Below are 16,221 nucleotides of genomic sequence, written 5' to 3' on the forward strand. Positions count from 1 at the left end.
AACCATGGGGATCTGAACTGATGGGGGCGGAGAAAATTTTATCGTTTAAAGGTTAAATTTGGATAAGGGTGGGATTATTACTCCCGACCTGTGGGATCCCCGTTTTGCCTAAAAAAAACCACATGCAGTCAACTTACAAAAAAAATATATTCAACAAGTTAATAATAATCTGACACTTGGCTGAAGCAGCGTTCTCCTGAGAAGATATGTTCATCCTTCATCCCTCTACAAAAACCTAGAAATAAGGTTAAGGCAAATACCACCATGGTTGACATATTCCTACTGATTCACTTTCACAGTAGAAACTTCAAGATTAACACAAGGGTCCATGAGATTCAATGACACCGTTTTCTTAGTCCGTTAAGCCTCACAAAAGAAGAATATTTTATGTTGTGAAAGAAGAAACAAAGTAAGAAGAAAGAGAGTAAAAAAAAAAAAAAAAAAAGGAAGAAGAAAGAGATGAATAAGAACAGAGAAAGAAGAAATAAAGGATTGCACTTTCGCTTGGCTGCTCTAGATGGATCAAACCAACATTAAAAAAAAAAATCCTCAAAAATAACACAATTCCATTAGACAATTCCAATTATATTACACTTAAACAATAAACATCATACCCAACAAGATAATTCCAATTATATTACACATAAACAAGTAAAATAAGTTGAATGAACTAATTTACATTAAAATTCTGAAATTAAAAAAAATAAATAAAAGATGTCTCTAATTCTTTTCAATCTGCCGCACTATGGATTTAGTATGAAGATGAGAGAAAAATAGAGGAATGCCTAATAGAGAAGAAGATGAGTTAAACAATGTTAATTAAAAATGAGAATTTGGAGTTCTTTCATCTCCGCTGCTGTTCAACGGATATGGGTCTTGCTATCCGACAAGTTTGGTTTTGTCTTGTCATTTGATAAGTTTTTTTCTTTTCTTTTTAATTCCTGCATCAAAAGTTCTTTTTTCCAGCTATGATATCATCAAGTAATCACTTTGGAGAATGCATTCTAGCTAAAATGTGAGCTTTTCAAGGAAATCCCAGTCCTCAACTAGCCGAGGCGAGTGCTATCAAAGAAGCTTTAAGTTGGATTAAGATTCATCGCCCCAGTGAGAAAATTCAAATTCAGTCGGATTGTCTCGTCATAGTCAAGGCAATTCAAATGAGTTTAGAAATTATTACTGATTGTATTCATTTATTACGAGATTAGAGTTGTGTTCTATCTTCTTTATTAAGCGTTCAGCAAATCCAGCTACCCATGCTCTAGCAAAAGCAGTCAATTCTGTGTCTGTTCGGGGTGAGTGGACATGTCCACCACCATTTCTTAGTAATATGCTTTTATCTGATTTAAGTTAATAAAATTTGGCGTTATTTTTAAAAAAAAAAATGAGTTGGATGAAATAAAGCAAATTACAAAGATTTTGGTTAGATTAAAAGAGAGAGGAATTAAAAACTAGCAAAGGAAGATCTATAAACCAAACCCCCAAAATATAAGCCTAATGTGAAATGAAAATTTCCCTCACTTCCACAAGAAGCAATTCATATATGTTTCAACACCACAGTTCAATTATAAAACATGACATAAAACCCAAAATTTCCTTTCTCTGCCACCACAGTGCATTTCTGCTTCCTCCAACCTCTTTGACTCCATCACCAAATCCCACAATCACTTGTTTAATATGAGCATCCACCTAAAGACCCACAATCTTTATCTGTCCAATGCGATAGCAAAAATTTATTCAAGACATCTCCCAACATTATCAGGCATAAAAATTGAAATGCATGAATACTTAGCATTTACAAAATATTTTGACAGTGAAAGAATATCCTTCATAGATTTGATCATAGGTTTGATTCACTCAATGAAACTCTTATCACTACTTCTCCTCCATAGTAGCAATTGGATACAACTTCGTGCTGCTTCAAACTCTATTTCGGGAATAAAAAGATAATAAAGCAGCACTAAAAGAGTAGAATGAAAATATTGCTTTGAAAAATAGAGACAAGTATATAAAGGAAAGGTAAATTACACGCATGCCCACTCAATTTTACACATTTTAACATTGTGGCCACTGAACTTCAATTCTTAATGGTATGATTATTGAATTTTACACTTTTTAACAGCGATGGTCACTCAATTTTAACTAACTCCTCAAAGTGACCGTTAACGACATTAAAATGAAAATATTCAATAATAAAAATTGTTTAGAAAGACATTTACTATGAAACTACATTTTTTTTTTCCAAAATCACATTTTTTAGAGCTTTCTCTCTCTAAAAAATTCAATCTCTCTCATAACAAAACAACACCTAAATGACCTCAAAACGAAAAATTTCAAAAATTAAAGTTTATTAGAATATCATTAATGCTTTGGATTTTTTATTTTTAGGCCGTCAATGGTCGTTTTGAGGCGTTAGGTGGCCACCGATGTTAAAAAGTGTAAAGTTCAGTGATTGTACTATTAAGAATTGAAGTTCAATAACCATAATGTTAAATGGGCATGGATGTAATTTACCCTATAAAGGAAGTAAAGAAGATGGAGAGAATAAGTGATTTCCGCCCTCGCCACCGGTAGGGCTGTAAATGAGCCGAGCCGCTCATGAGCGGCTCGATAAAAGCTCGGCTCGACTCGGCTCGATTTGTAAACGAGCCGCTCGTGAACACGATTTACTGGCTCGGTTCGTAAACGAGCCGAGCTTGAGCAGGCCAAAGCTCGACTCGAAAGCTCGCGAGCAGGCTCGATTAGAACATTTATGAATAAATTTTAGTTTTGTAGAAAACTATATATTTTTGTGTTAATTCACAAATATCTAAACTTAATATTATTTCATTTGCTATTAAATGAGTTCGTTAACAAACATAATAAATGAGTAATAGACGAACTATTTGTAAGCATTTATTCACGAACTTTGCTTGTGAGCTTGTTTATGTACACAATTAAGGAGATATTTGCGATCAAACTTCACAAATATAATTAACGATTTACTCACAAACAATTCATGGTTAGATAATTTTCTTAATGAACCAAGTCCAAAAGAGGATTTTGGGCTCGAAACAAGCTCGAAGCTCGGTTCAAGCTCGTTGAGCAAGCCAAAGCTCGGCTCGGACTCGGCTCGTTAATTTTATAACAAGCTCGGCTCGGGCTCGAGCTCGTTAATTTTATAGCGAGCCGAACTTAAACATACCAAAGCTCGGCTCGATTATAGTCCTAGCCACCGGGTATACCACGTCAGATTGGTGGATTTAGTAGCTTCACTTTAACCACGGTGAATATTTTGAAAGTTTATGGGACAGTAGAATTTTTTGGACAACTTATAAAGGTACGTGGGTATTGTGCTTTTTTCTTTCTTTCTTTCTATCTATCTATTAAAATCTCCACAAACTTGTAATTTATATATAATTCTTTTAATTTATCTAAATAGTGCTCCATTAGTGAACTTCGACTTCTCGCATGTTCTCTAGGAATTTCTCCACTAACCTATTAAGAATTTATAGGAAAAAATAATAAAAATAATACCTAAAAATATAAAAATTAAATGCCTCAAATATAGTGACCACCAATTTATCTTTATAATAGTCAATATATTTAAAAGAAGGAATCGAAACAAAAACTTAGGTTAGATACAAGGCTCAGAGAAACACACTTGGTCAATATATCTGTTTGATGTCGACTTATCTTATTAGTGGTACTAGGTATAATTAATCATCAGATTCAAACAAATATCATGACAATTTTGGATTATTGGATTATGTAATGTGATGCTTTGACTGTGTTATCCAGCACAATCAATTATCACACGGTGTGCCTTGGAAAGAGATTGGGTATCACATAAAGTAATTGGAGAATAGGTGAATGATAAATTGAACATTCATCACTCTCGATATATGAGAGATGTATCACATACCTCTTATAGTAGAATTACTCTAAATCCTTGCAAGGTGATAGGTTAAAGGGTGAAATGAAGATTTCACTTAACCTATCTAGTTTGAGTAATTCAACTTGAGCAAATAAACAAACGTCTCTTCGTATGAGGCTTGACAGTTTCCATAGTCATTATTCGTTTGGGTTGTTATCAATTTCATATAATTTCAACCAAATAAAAACAATCTCATCCAATATCACACAATTTAATCGATTGTACCATACAGATTTCTCATATTTTCAGTTACTTTCAATTAATTTCAGCAATTTTAAAACAATTCCGCAAAAATTCAACCAATTTCACAAAACTTTAAAATTATTGAAAAACTCACTTGAAATTCATAAAACACAAAACAAAATAAAATAATACAAAACTAAACAATTTATATCGTAATTACAAAAAAATTTCAATAAATCTACAATTTTTTTAAAAACAATACAAATTCTTAAAAATCCATTAATTTAGAAATTAAACAAAAATTGGGTAAAATCAAAGAAAAACCAACACATCTACAACTTACGAGTAACTTATCCAACAATTCTTTCTTGATCTTCTTCAAAGAAACACCACCTTTAACAATCTTTTTCGTCTTTCTAACAACATAAAGAAACAAATAAAGGAATATATACAAATCCTTCATCATATCAATAAAAAACTTTTCTTAAAACCCTCTAAACGAGAAGAAGTAGATGTATGATCATTATTAGAAGGAAAATTGAAATGATTATACTTTACAATTAGTAAAAAAAAAAAATCTCCAAAAAATGAGATAATGAATGACAAAAATAACAATAACAAAAAAATGGATACAACAAATCAATCAATTGAAAAAACCAAAATACTTAATAAAAAAATAAAAAAAAAATCAATTGAAAATGCCATAAATTTTGAGAAAGCAACAAATTCAATACTAATCAACATTAAAGAACAAAAAATAAAAAAGACATACGCCAAATGAAGACATTGTACGGCAAAAAACTTTAACAAACGGTAAAAAAAAAAATAAAAATTTAAAATAAAAACACATATTGTATATAGCTGAATGTCGTTTTTAAAATTAACATTTTTGATTTGAATTCCGTATAATTTAGCCAATTACAAAGCCCAATAGAACTTGGAAACCCAGAAAGCATATTGAAACCCATAACACAACAGTATCCAAATCCAACAATAAGAAGGAAAACAATCACAACCGTCCATTTTCAGCATAGAGAATCTAATCTCTATCCCTTTTATAAACTGTCTTTTGCCCTCTTCGCTGCCAACTAACGCGAAAGCATAATCTCCAGGAGGAGAAGAAAGAAAGATTGTTTTTTCTTCTAGAGAGAAACAACATGGCGGCAACTGTCTCTTCTCCTTGGGGTAAGCCCGGCGCCTGGGCTCTTGATGCCGAAGAACATGAGGATGAACTCCGTCAACAACTCGAATCTCCTAAAATTACCAATACTCCTGCCGAAGCTGAATTCCCTTCTCTAGCCGCCGCCGCCGCTAAACAGCCCAAGAAGAAGAAGAATCAAGCCATCTCCTTAGCTGAATTTACCACCTTCGGCGCTGCTAAACCATCCCAGGCATTCCAACCGTCCAGAGGCCTTACCCATGATGAAATCGTCAATCTCCCCACAGGTCCCCGCCAGCGCTCTGCTGAGGAGCTCGAACGCACTAGGCTTGGCGGCGGCTTCAAATCGTATGGCATGAGTAACCGTAACGGTGATGATTCCTCTAATTCTCGATGGGGAGGAGGAGGTGGTAATTCTAGGGTTTCTAATAGGGATAGGGATTCCAGCAGAGAAATTGCACCCTCCCGGGCAGATGAGATCGATGATTGGTCCAAAGCGAAAAAATCACCCGTTGGGAATGGCTATGACCGCAGAGAGAGGGGTTCTTTTTTCGATTCTCAGTCAAAAGCTGACGAATCGGACAGCTGGGTATCCAACAAGCCGACTGAGACACGGAGATTTGGTGCTTCAAACGGTGGATTTGAGAAGAGAGGGAGTTTTGATTCATTATCCAGAGACAGATACGGGTCTAGCGGTGGTGGTGCTGCAGATTCCGATAGCTGGGGAAGGAAGAGAGAAGACAGTAATGAAACAGGGATTGGAGGGATCGCAAGGCCTAAGCTTGTATTGCAGCCTCGTTCCGTGGCTGTAAGTAACGATAATGGCGGAGGTGCAAAACCTAAGGGATCTAGTCCATTTGGTGATGCAAGACCTAGAGAGGCTGTGTTGGCTGAGAAAGGACAGGACTGGAAACAGATAGATGAAAAGCTGGATTCTTCTAAAGAAACTGTAAAAGCTGAGAATGGTAACCCCTCGTCTAAGGCATGGAGCTTTGGGAATGGGCGTGGGGCTCCATGGAGTAACCCTGCTGAAAGGAGCTGGAAGAAGCCTGATGTTGCTGATACTGAATCTCATCCTGAAAGGTTTGTTAGTTACTAATTTTATTAAATTAAGAAGCTGGTTTGTATGATTTTTGTTACTTGCACTTTATATGAGGTTGTTCATTAAATGACATTAATTGAGCTGTTATTGATTCTACTAATGATTTGTTTTGAAATTGGAGAAATATAATTGCTGCATACATATTCCACTTCTCAAAATATTATAGCCAAACCTAGATGCAATTCTAAAATAAAAATCAAACTATATTCAAATATAGAAATTGAGATTCTTGTGGACCAAAGTAGAAAATGGAAAGAATCTCAATTTCTATATTTGAATATAGTTTGATTTTATTTTAGAATTGCATCTAGGTTCGGCTATACTTTTTTGAGATCACCTTTAAGTTATATATGTATCTCGAAGTGTGAAATTTAGACGGGAGAGATATCCAATGCATTTTGTTGTAAAGAAATGCAGCCTCAAGTCCTTTTTAGGGGAGTGACCTAACAACTACTGATAGAAGAGCATGTCTTTCACTCTTGTCTTCCAACTTCCACATTTAGTTATGGTTGGCTCGAGTGTGAAGGGAAGGGCTTCTAGTTGCTTAAGCTAGGTCCGTCGCAGAAAACCCTTGTTTAGATAGGGGCGACTTAAAAGGGTGACTGATCAACCGACTGATCAGATCCACATACGAAAAGAAAAAGTCTCTTGTCAACTGTCTGTCTCACCTAATCTCTGAATTTACTTCATGCTATGTGTGCATCCTCAACTCCCATCATTATTGGCTGAGACAGAACTGTTGATATGATTATTTGAAATTACATGTCCTTGTGTCCCATAGGAAGCTTTGTCATTGTATGTGGTGGGGTAAACGAATGTTTCTTTTCTAGCGAAACCTCTGCTAATATTGAACTGCATCATATTGTCCTCATACATTGGATGGAATCTTTTATTTGCTAGAGATTGTGGTGACCTTTTGTTGAGTTAGTGCTTAATTAGTCTATGTATTCCCTTTTACTTGTTTCACTTGATTTTGTTGTGACTCAATTAGATTGATACTTCATTTATGGAAATGTTCAGATGGTCTATGGCCCTCAAAACCTATAATGAATACCATGATTGTCTATTATAATTTTTCCAGATGCTAAAACCGACCAGAAAACAGTATGAGACCAACATTTTTGTGGTATTGCTGTTATTTTTTAATCCTTTTGAACTTATAATTGAATACCTTTGCTGCCTATCGTTACCTTTTATCGTCAAAAAAGGTAATTTAAATCACCAGAAAGAAGCATATGTTCACCAATTGGGTGTAAGCTCCAGTGGTACAGGTAGCTAGTTCAAAATCTAGGCTCTTGAATCTCTCTCACAACAAAATAGGCCCATAATATCTGAATCTTGATGTTTGCAATGGGATTGAACAGAAGTGCAAAAATTTGTGTTGATGTTTCTTTTGTGTACAGGGCTGAGAGAATAGAGAATGGCGATAATTCTGAGAACGGACGCGTTACAGAAGATGAGGGGACTGAAGGAAATTAGAGATGGATGATCTAGAGATGGGGTGGTGAGTTTAATGGAAAAGAGAGTAGAGTATTAAATTAATTAGGTGTTTGTCTTATGATTTGATCTGTATGAGTTTTGCCACAACTGTAATGACTGTGCAGACAATTTTGGTAGGCATGGGGATGGGATGGGAGGTAATTTTGAACAGTGAATTTGGGCTTGATGATTTGTTTATGTTGCTGGTGTTGGATTCATAATTGTCTGTGTTATTCCATTACTGGTTTTTTTATAATCAATTTTGTCCCGCTTATGTTGAGCCTTAGTATGGACTTCTTCTAGTTTTCTGTTGTTGGATTGGAACTCTGTATAAAAGATTACATATTTTCACTTGCTACTTTTAATTAAAAGATTACATATTATTTACTTGGTTGCTCTTATTAACTAACATGTCCAAATGTCCAAATTTACCATGATTCAATGATATAAACAAAAGAAAACATTATTCTTAATATTCATTTACCATGCTATAATCAAATGATTCAATAATATAAAAAAAAAATATTCTTAATATTCATTATTGTTTTGGACTTGTAAGAAATTATATTAATTTTTTATGTCTTTATGGGATATATATTGGGACAATTACTAAACTGGTCCTTTTTAGGGGTCAGTTATTTTAAGAGACAACTTCCAATTTTGCCATCGTATTCTTCTTAAATAGAACTTCGGCCTTATTTGGTAAAGAGCGTTTTGGAATAAAAAGAGCGGTTTTGATCAATTTTAGAGGTTTGACCACTGAAACCGCTGATTGGAGTGTTTGGTAGAGAGAGGTTTGGGATGAAAACGCTAATTTAGAAAAAGCTCTTAAAATGAGCTTTTTTCAATTAGCGTTTTGGAATATTAAAGTTAATGGATTTCTTTAACCTTAATAGATAGACTCTCTCTTCTCCTGTGCCAAAATTAATGTCCTTATTCGTCTTTTTGCACAAACCGCTATTATCAATCAGTTAATTTTTACCAAACAGGTCTACACAAACAGCTAGTCAAATCAGCTAATGTAATCAGCTAACAGTTAATTCCCAAACAGGGCCTTTGTGTCTTTCCCTCTCTCCCTTTCTCGCGTTCTCTCTTTCTAAAGAACAGAACAATTTACATAACGATTACGAATATTACAACAATCAATCCAACCCACAGTCAGTGGCGAATCCAGAATTTGAGGGAGCGAGGGGCAAAATTCTATATAAAAAAATTTTAGACAAAAAATGTAAAATTGTTCAATTTTTTATGACAAAAAATGCAAAATTATTCAATTTTTTATGACAAAAAATGCAAAATTGTTCAATTTTTGGTGACGAAAAATGCAAAATCGTTCAATTGTCATGCATTATTTTCATGATTTTTTTTGATAAAAAAAGTAAATTATAATGTTTCCGACTCGTAATCATCCATTTCCGGGATTCTCGGGTTATTACGCATCAAATATCCCTAACGTTTTGGGTCAGGTGTAATTTTATCCCTAACATCTAAAATGGTGCAATTTTACCCCTAATGTTTGTAGCCAATAGCAATTTTATCCCTAACGTTGATAAATTGGATCAATTTCAGACACTATTATAAAATACAGTCATTTTTTTCTTTATTTTGCACCAATTGCATATCAATTTTGTAATTTTGCACTAATTTTACCTCTAACGTTGATAAATTGGATCAATTTCAAACACTATTATTCATGACCGAGAAGACAGTTTGATGAATTATTTCTCAAATTGACCAAATTTATCAATGTTAGGGGTAAAATTGCTCTTGGCTTCCAACATTAGGGATACAATTGTACAATTTTAGACGTTAGGGATAAAATTGCTCCTGACCCAAAACATTAGGGGTATTTTTGCACTTTAACCCTTAATTTTGGATTTTAAATTTTTTTTAATGGGATGAAGGGGGGGGGGGGGGGGGGCAAATGCCCCTTTGACCCCCCTACATCCGCCCCTGCCCACAGTTCATACAACAAGATGAAATCATGCAAGTTTTTCATTGGTTTTTAGTTTCATTGAAAAGATTTAAAGTTTAGTCCATTAATCATTAAGATCTAGCAGTTTGTTTCTCTACAACCCAATGTATATTGTTTCTCTTTCTTTTTCATGTTTTTCCTAGTCGTGCGAACCTAAAAAATAATGACATTGTTGTCTGAAAATGTATTTTGGTTGGAACATCAATTTCATATTTTTTCCCGACAGTGTCGATATCTGTCGATTTCTGATCAATGTCGACAGATATGATGATATTGCGTTGTATCGATATTGGTCGATATATGTCGATATTGTATTTGATATCGACATATATCGACCGAGGTTATAGTCTTCAATGTCGATATTTGTCAACACTGCCAAATACAAAGTACAACATGGCAAACGAAACTGTATCCTGATCATCTTCATTCTTCCAAATAGTTTGCGTCATAATTGTGTCCATGTCTCTAATAGTTGGTGTAGGGTAGTGTGAAAAAAACTTCTTTCTAAATCTATCTGGCTTCTTTAGCGCACTAAACTTTGCCCTAAATGCTTCCAAATCTCCAAACCTTAACCCACTTAGGAGTCCAAACTCCCAATCTCCACATCACAACTCAACACCTCTAACTTTGAAGCAAAGCTCCCTCGGTTTGAGATTTTTACATTTGATCTCTCTTGTTAAAAGGGTATGACAGATGGCTCCTGCAAATTATGTAAGTTCCATCTCACAATACTGCCCAAAGCAACTCTGCTTAAATAGCTTTTTTTTATTATTATTTGATGTTAAATTGTTCACTATATTTTTTGCTGAATCTCCGTTACACCTAACTGTAATGACGCTTTCCGTTCCAAATGCTTTTTCATACTTATATTCTGAACCCTCATTGATTTTCTTGGAAGAAGAGATATGCTCATCTCTCTTTCTCTTTTGTCCAAGATCATGCTGAAATTTATTGTAGATATATCATAAGCTAACATATAAGTAAGCTAATAAAGAAGTTAAGCTAAAATGAGCTAACATAAGCTAAAATAAGAGAGATATCGACAATTAGGTTGTCGATATCTATGTGATATCGACAATTAGGTTGTCGGCATCACATAGATATCGAGAACCTAATGGTCGATATCTATATGATATCGACAATTAGGTTGTCGATATATATGTGATATTGACACATATCGACCAAACACTTATCAATTGCAAATAGGATATCGATTGATATCGACAAATATATGCACGAAAATAGAAAATAAACAAACAAGGAATGTAGGGTTTGTCGATATCACCTTGATATCGGCAACTGCAAACCCAGATGAACCCTAACACCAGAAGAAGTAAGCAAAACGAAAGATTACTTCTCAAACCCAGCAAATGTATATACAATACAAGAACCCATAAGCAAAATCAAGTTATTTACCCTCTTTTTCGTCCTTCCTTGTGAATCTGATTCGTTCTCTGTGCTTCGCATTCTCGCCATGTCCACTCGAAGTTAGAGAGATTCGCCGGAGGAAATCGTCAGATTCGTGCAATGAAATGCCGGTAAGTTAGAGAGAGAGAGCGGCTGTTAGGTTAGAGAGAGCAAGGTGTTAGAGAGATGAATTTCATTCATTAGTGGCGAGAGCAAAGTTGGAAGAATTTGTTGAAATAGGTTAGTTTTGTAATTTTTTTTGAAATGAGCTATAAATGTAAACTATCCCCTAAAAGGAGCTAGTTTAGTAATTGTTCCATATATATTCCTTACTCGTATACATTCCACCCTAATTTCAAAAATTATTTTAAAACCATAAGAAATGAAGTTATTTTGAATGCAAGGCATACGCAAGATATGTTTCAGTTTGACTTAAGAAATTAGCCATATAGAGCTTCAGTTCAATAAAGGACTTCTTTTTGTTACCAATATCAAGCCATTACTTGGATTTGAATCGATTATGTTGATTTTAGAAATCACATATGCATAAGTTTGGGTAATGGTTCCATAATATTAGCTCCATTTGAACTTATCGTGTCATAATCCATTAAACTTGGGTTTCTTGGAGTATTTCTTGACCTTTATCGTATTAATCCTAATCACACATTGATTGCCGATATTGGAGACTGTCCTCTTCGAACCTCTGTCTTTCTTAACACGAGAGTCTGGCAATAAAGATTTCAATAATCATTTTCTTTCATTTCTGATTAAGATAATGTTTGAAGTTTTTCTATTTATAGCAATCATTTAGAAAGATTCAATTATTACCATTCATTCAGCATGGATCATGCACTTGATTTGTAACTTTTTTAGAATCTATTATGATAAAATTCAGAAATTATCTAACTAAGAATTTCTTAGCAGGTGCATCATTTGATTTATGCTTATCATCTAGAGATGTCCATTTTTTTTTTTTTTGCTGTTTTCTTAACATTATAAACATATTAAAAATATATCAGTCAAGTATTTTAAAATATAATTCTGAAAAAGAAAGTTAGAATGCTTCCATGTCTCAACTGCAAAGCATCTACCTCATCTTTTCTAATAATAGGAGAATCATCCTTCAAAAAAAAATTACTTGAGGATGGTTAAATAAAATAACATTTTTTGTTTCCATGTCTGAAAATTCATACCGGGGAATTTCTCTTGCTTTCCATTATGGTTTATAGGTGCTGTCACTAACAAGATTAAGTGTGCTACCTCAAAAGTGACTGTATTTTCATTTCATGAACCAATCCCATTCTTAGAACCAGTTCCAATCTCCCAAAATAATTTTCACTATTTTCTAAAATTCAAACAAACTAAGTAGCAGTCGATTAAAGGCTGAATGTTCAATTTCAACTATGATTGCCTTTAGACTTCTAAGACTTTTCTTTTCCCAAACTACATTGTCCGAACCTAACACATCATGCATTATATTTACATCGGGTCGGACTGGACCAAAGTAAGAAAACCGATTCCCAAGCCCAGTTCAGCCCACCCTACGATTATATATTTGTATTAAACAAATTAATTAAAAACAATATTAAACTATAAATATCAACAATATAAAAATACATTAAATTATAAAGTATAGTTATTTTCTTCCAAAAAAAATATAGTTATTTAATTCAATAAAACTCAACAAACATCATTATAATTATATGTAATCAACAAATATTTAACAAAGTAAAAAAAAAATCAAATAAAGGTAATAAAAACATATATAAAATATATATCATGTAAGGGTGGGTTGGAGCGGATCAAGTTCGGACTTTTAAGAAAAATTCCAAGTCCAATCATTTTATATGTAGGCTTGAACGGGTTCAGATTGGACTGAGCCAATTTTCAAATTTATATGTCCAAACTCAATCCATGGGAGGTGGGCTTAGTCGTGTTAGCAGGCTTATGAACATGTGTATTAAAGAATGAACTCTAATAGAGGCAAGCTTTCTTATTTTGTGATGCTCTATGCGCTAAGGACTTATAAACATGATAGAATGAGGTATCTAAATTTAGAAATGAACAAGCTGTTGCAATCACAGACCATACTAGAGGTAGAGACAAAGGGGGCCAGGCTCCCGACCGTCGGAACCATCCATACCATTGATGGTTTCCAACACCCTAGATCATTGGAACTACTCTTATTATGGATGGTTTTGGCCCTCCATTTCCGATAAATTAAAATTCATAGTGGTTAATTAACTTATTGAATTCATAATTAATTACAAAATTCAACTATGATAAGCAATAAATTTTTTAAGTTTGTTCAAAACGACTCAATCTTACTTTTATAGTCCTATTCTACTTTAATTTTACAGTGATACGTAAAATTGGTTCTGGACCATTTAGATGAGTAACACGTATATATATGGAAAAAATTGAACAAGTTCAATTTAGTAAAAAAATATTTTACACGCGCGTATAAAATTGGCCCCTACAACGGACCGATCGTGTATTCACCACCGGACTGAACGTCCCGATGAAGAAAGAGGATTTGATTACGCCTTTAAGACTGAATCTCCAAAACATTCACATTTATTATCAATATATAAAATTCTAAATAAATTAAATATTAAAATATAAATTGATAAAAAAATAGCAATAATTTTATCAAGGCTAAGAAATAATTAAAACATAAAACCTTTATAGTAACAGAGCTACAAGAAACTTGAATGTGAAAAGAATACTACACAACAACGTTTTAGTATCGAAATGATTCGGGATCGGTTAATATGAACCATCATATAAAACCGTGAAATCAAGTCGTGTCAGCGACACAAATTCTCTCCCTCCACTCTTTCCTATCCACTACCATATTTTCCTCAATCCCCAATAAACTCATATCACTCTCGATCACTCTCCTCCAAGTTTGCTTAGGTCTTCCCCTGCCCCTCACCACTACATCCCTTTGCCATATTCAGTCCTCCTAACCAGCGTATCAAGCGCTCTTCGTCTTACATGGCCAAACCACTTTAGTCGGGTTTTCCTCATTTTATTCTCAACAGGTGTAACCTCTACTTTTGTCCTAATTATTTCATTACTCACCCGATCCTTTCTCGTATGACCACACATTCATCTCAACATACGCATCTCCATCACCGACATCTTATGAGTGTGACACTGTTTCACTGTCCAACACTCCGTACCATATAACAGTGCTGGTCTGATTGCTGTGCGGTAGAATTTTCTCTTCAATCTATTTGGCATGCCGGGGTCACAAAGGAAACCCGTAGCACTCCTCCACTTCGTCCAACCAGATTTAATCCTATGAGCAACATCTCCATCTACTTCTCCATCGGTTTGGATAATAGATTCTAAATACCGAAAGCACTCTGATGTCTAAACAACTCTCTCATCTAGGGTGATTCTACCAAAAACTAAAAATGAAAAAAAAAGTTAAAAAAAAATTTAAAAGAAGAAAGTTATAAAAAAAGAGTTGGCTACTTGGTCAATAGAAAACAAAACCAGCTAGTCCATAAAAATTTTAAGTGTATTAATCAAGATGAAAGTATTTATAAAGGCTATTCTGATAAATTACCAGACTTCTATCTTTTCTATTCAGATAGCTTTATCGTATATAAAATTCTATATCCAAAATAAATAGGAAGAAAGATCATACGAAGGGTTACGAAAATGTTTTACAATTAATTCTTGAATTCATCATGAAATCAATTCTTATTAATAACAATGTGAACTATGAATGTAATCTTTTTTTTTTTTTATAGAAATTTGGACGAGACATAATTTGGGCGGGGTGAGCACTCGTGGCCCAAGAACTGACAAACCCGCAATATATTAATAAACGAAAAATGAGTGTTTGAACAAGAGAAGAGGAAGGAGAACAAACAAAAAGAAGGGGGAGGAGAAAAGTTTAGAAAAGTCAAGAAAAACGCAATGAACTATGAATGTAATCACTGTTGAGAAATAATGACAATTAATTCTTGTTATTATTTAGGATTAAAAAAGAATTAAAACTTTCGAGAAAATAATAATAAAAAACAAAAAATTAGGCCAAAAGGAGACTGGTTTAAGGGGTTCAATTCTGCTAAACATCTGTGCCACCCACGATGTGGGAGTGCGTCCCCAAGCTCAATGGGATTTGATTTTCACAACTCTTTGCGCATGAGAGAATCTTCTAATTTTGTTATTATATAATGTCTTATAAAAATATATCAACTTATATAAACTCTTTGTTCATCTCATAAGAAAGAGAGGTGAGATTTGTTTTTAATTTTCTATTTGAGCTTTAATTTTTCTTATTATAAATCCGTAGAAAATCTCGTAGAGTAAAATATAAAGACACAATAATTGTTATTCAAAACTATATTTATCTATGGGCAAAGTACGAAAAAAATGTTCGTGGTTTACCTTATTTGCAAATAGAGGTCCGTGGTTTAAAAGTTTACAAATAGAGGTATGTGGTATACTTATTTTACAAAACAAAGTATTTAAAATTAAACTTTTAAGTAATTGATGACAATAAGCGCATTTTTTAATTTTTTTTTCAATTATATTTATATATTGACAAAACACGGATCACAAAATCAAATTGAAACGGTGTAAAATGAATTTAAATATTAATTTAGTTCATAAACTGTCAGATTAGAAAAAAACGTAAAATTTCACCATATTATTTATTGTTTCAATTTAGAAAGTTGTTTTTTTCGGGGGTTATGTTTTGGTGATATGTAAGAATAATTTTTTTTAAGATAAAAATGTCTTTAGTTGTAATCAGAACTTAACTGTGTAATTCTAATACTTTGTTTTGTAAATAAAATATACCACAGACTTTTATTTGTAAACTTTTAAATCACATACCTCTGTTTGCAAAATGGGCAAACCACAAGCATTTTTTTTCGTACTTTTCCCTTTATCTATTATATATTTAAGCATCAAGTTGATAAATAATAACAAACAATTATAAAACTCATTATTTTTCAAACAGATCATGGCTCGATTAA

At 33.5% G+C, this 16,221-nt stretch overlaps 1 protein-coding gene across 1 annotated transcript; it reads left to right on the forward strand.

Annotated features, from left to right (window-relative positions):
* Positions 1-5,169: 5,169 nt before the first annotated feature.
* Positions 5,170-8,122, forward strand: LOC136222310 (eukaryotic translation initiation factor 4B3). Its single transcript, XM_066009936.1, has 2 exons — positions 5,170-6,338; positions 7,761-8,122. Exons 1-2 carry the CDS (start codon positions 5,254-5,256, stop codon positions 7,834-7,836), a joined length of 1,161 nt encoding a protein of 386 aa, XP_065866008.1. The 5' UTR covers positions 5,170-5,253; the 3' UTR covers positions 7,837-8,122.
* Positions 8,123-16,221: the final 8,099 nt, after the last annotated feature.

This window comes from Euphorbia lathyris, chromosome 3 (assembly GCF_963576675.1).
Source record: "Euphorbia lathyris chromosome 3, ddEupLath1.1, whole genome shotgun sequence".
NCBI lineage: Eukaryota > Viridiplantae > Streptophyta > Magnoliopsida > Malpighiales > Euphorbiaceae > Euphorbia > Euphorbia lathyris.

What these genes read in the sequence shown, in the direction of transcription:
- LOC136222310 (XM_066009936.1), top strand. Translation starts at nt 5,254, where the DNA reads ATGGCGGCAACTGTCTCTTCTCCTTGGGGTAAGCCCGGCGCCTGGGCT. An exon ending in ACTGAATCTCATCCTGAAAG is followed by an intron (nt 6,339 to 7,760) that starts GTTTGTTAGTTA and finishes TTTTGTGTACAG; the next exon opens with GGCTGAGAGAATAGAGAATG.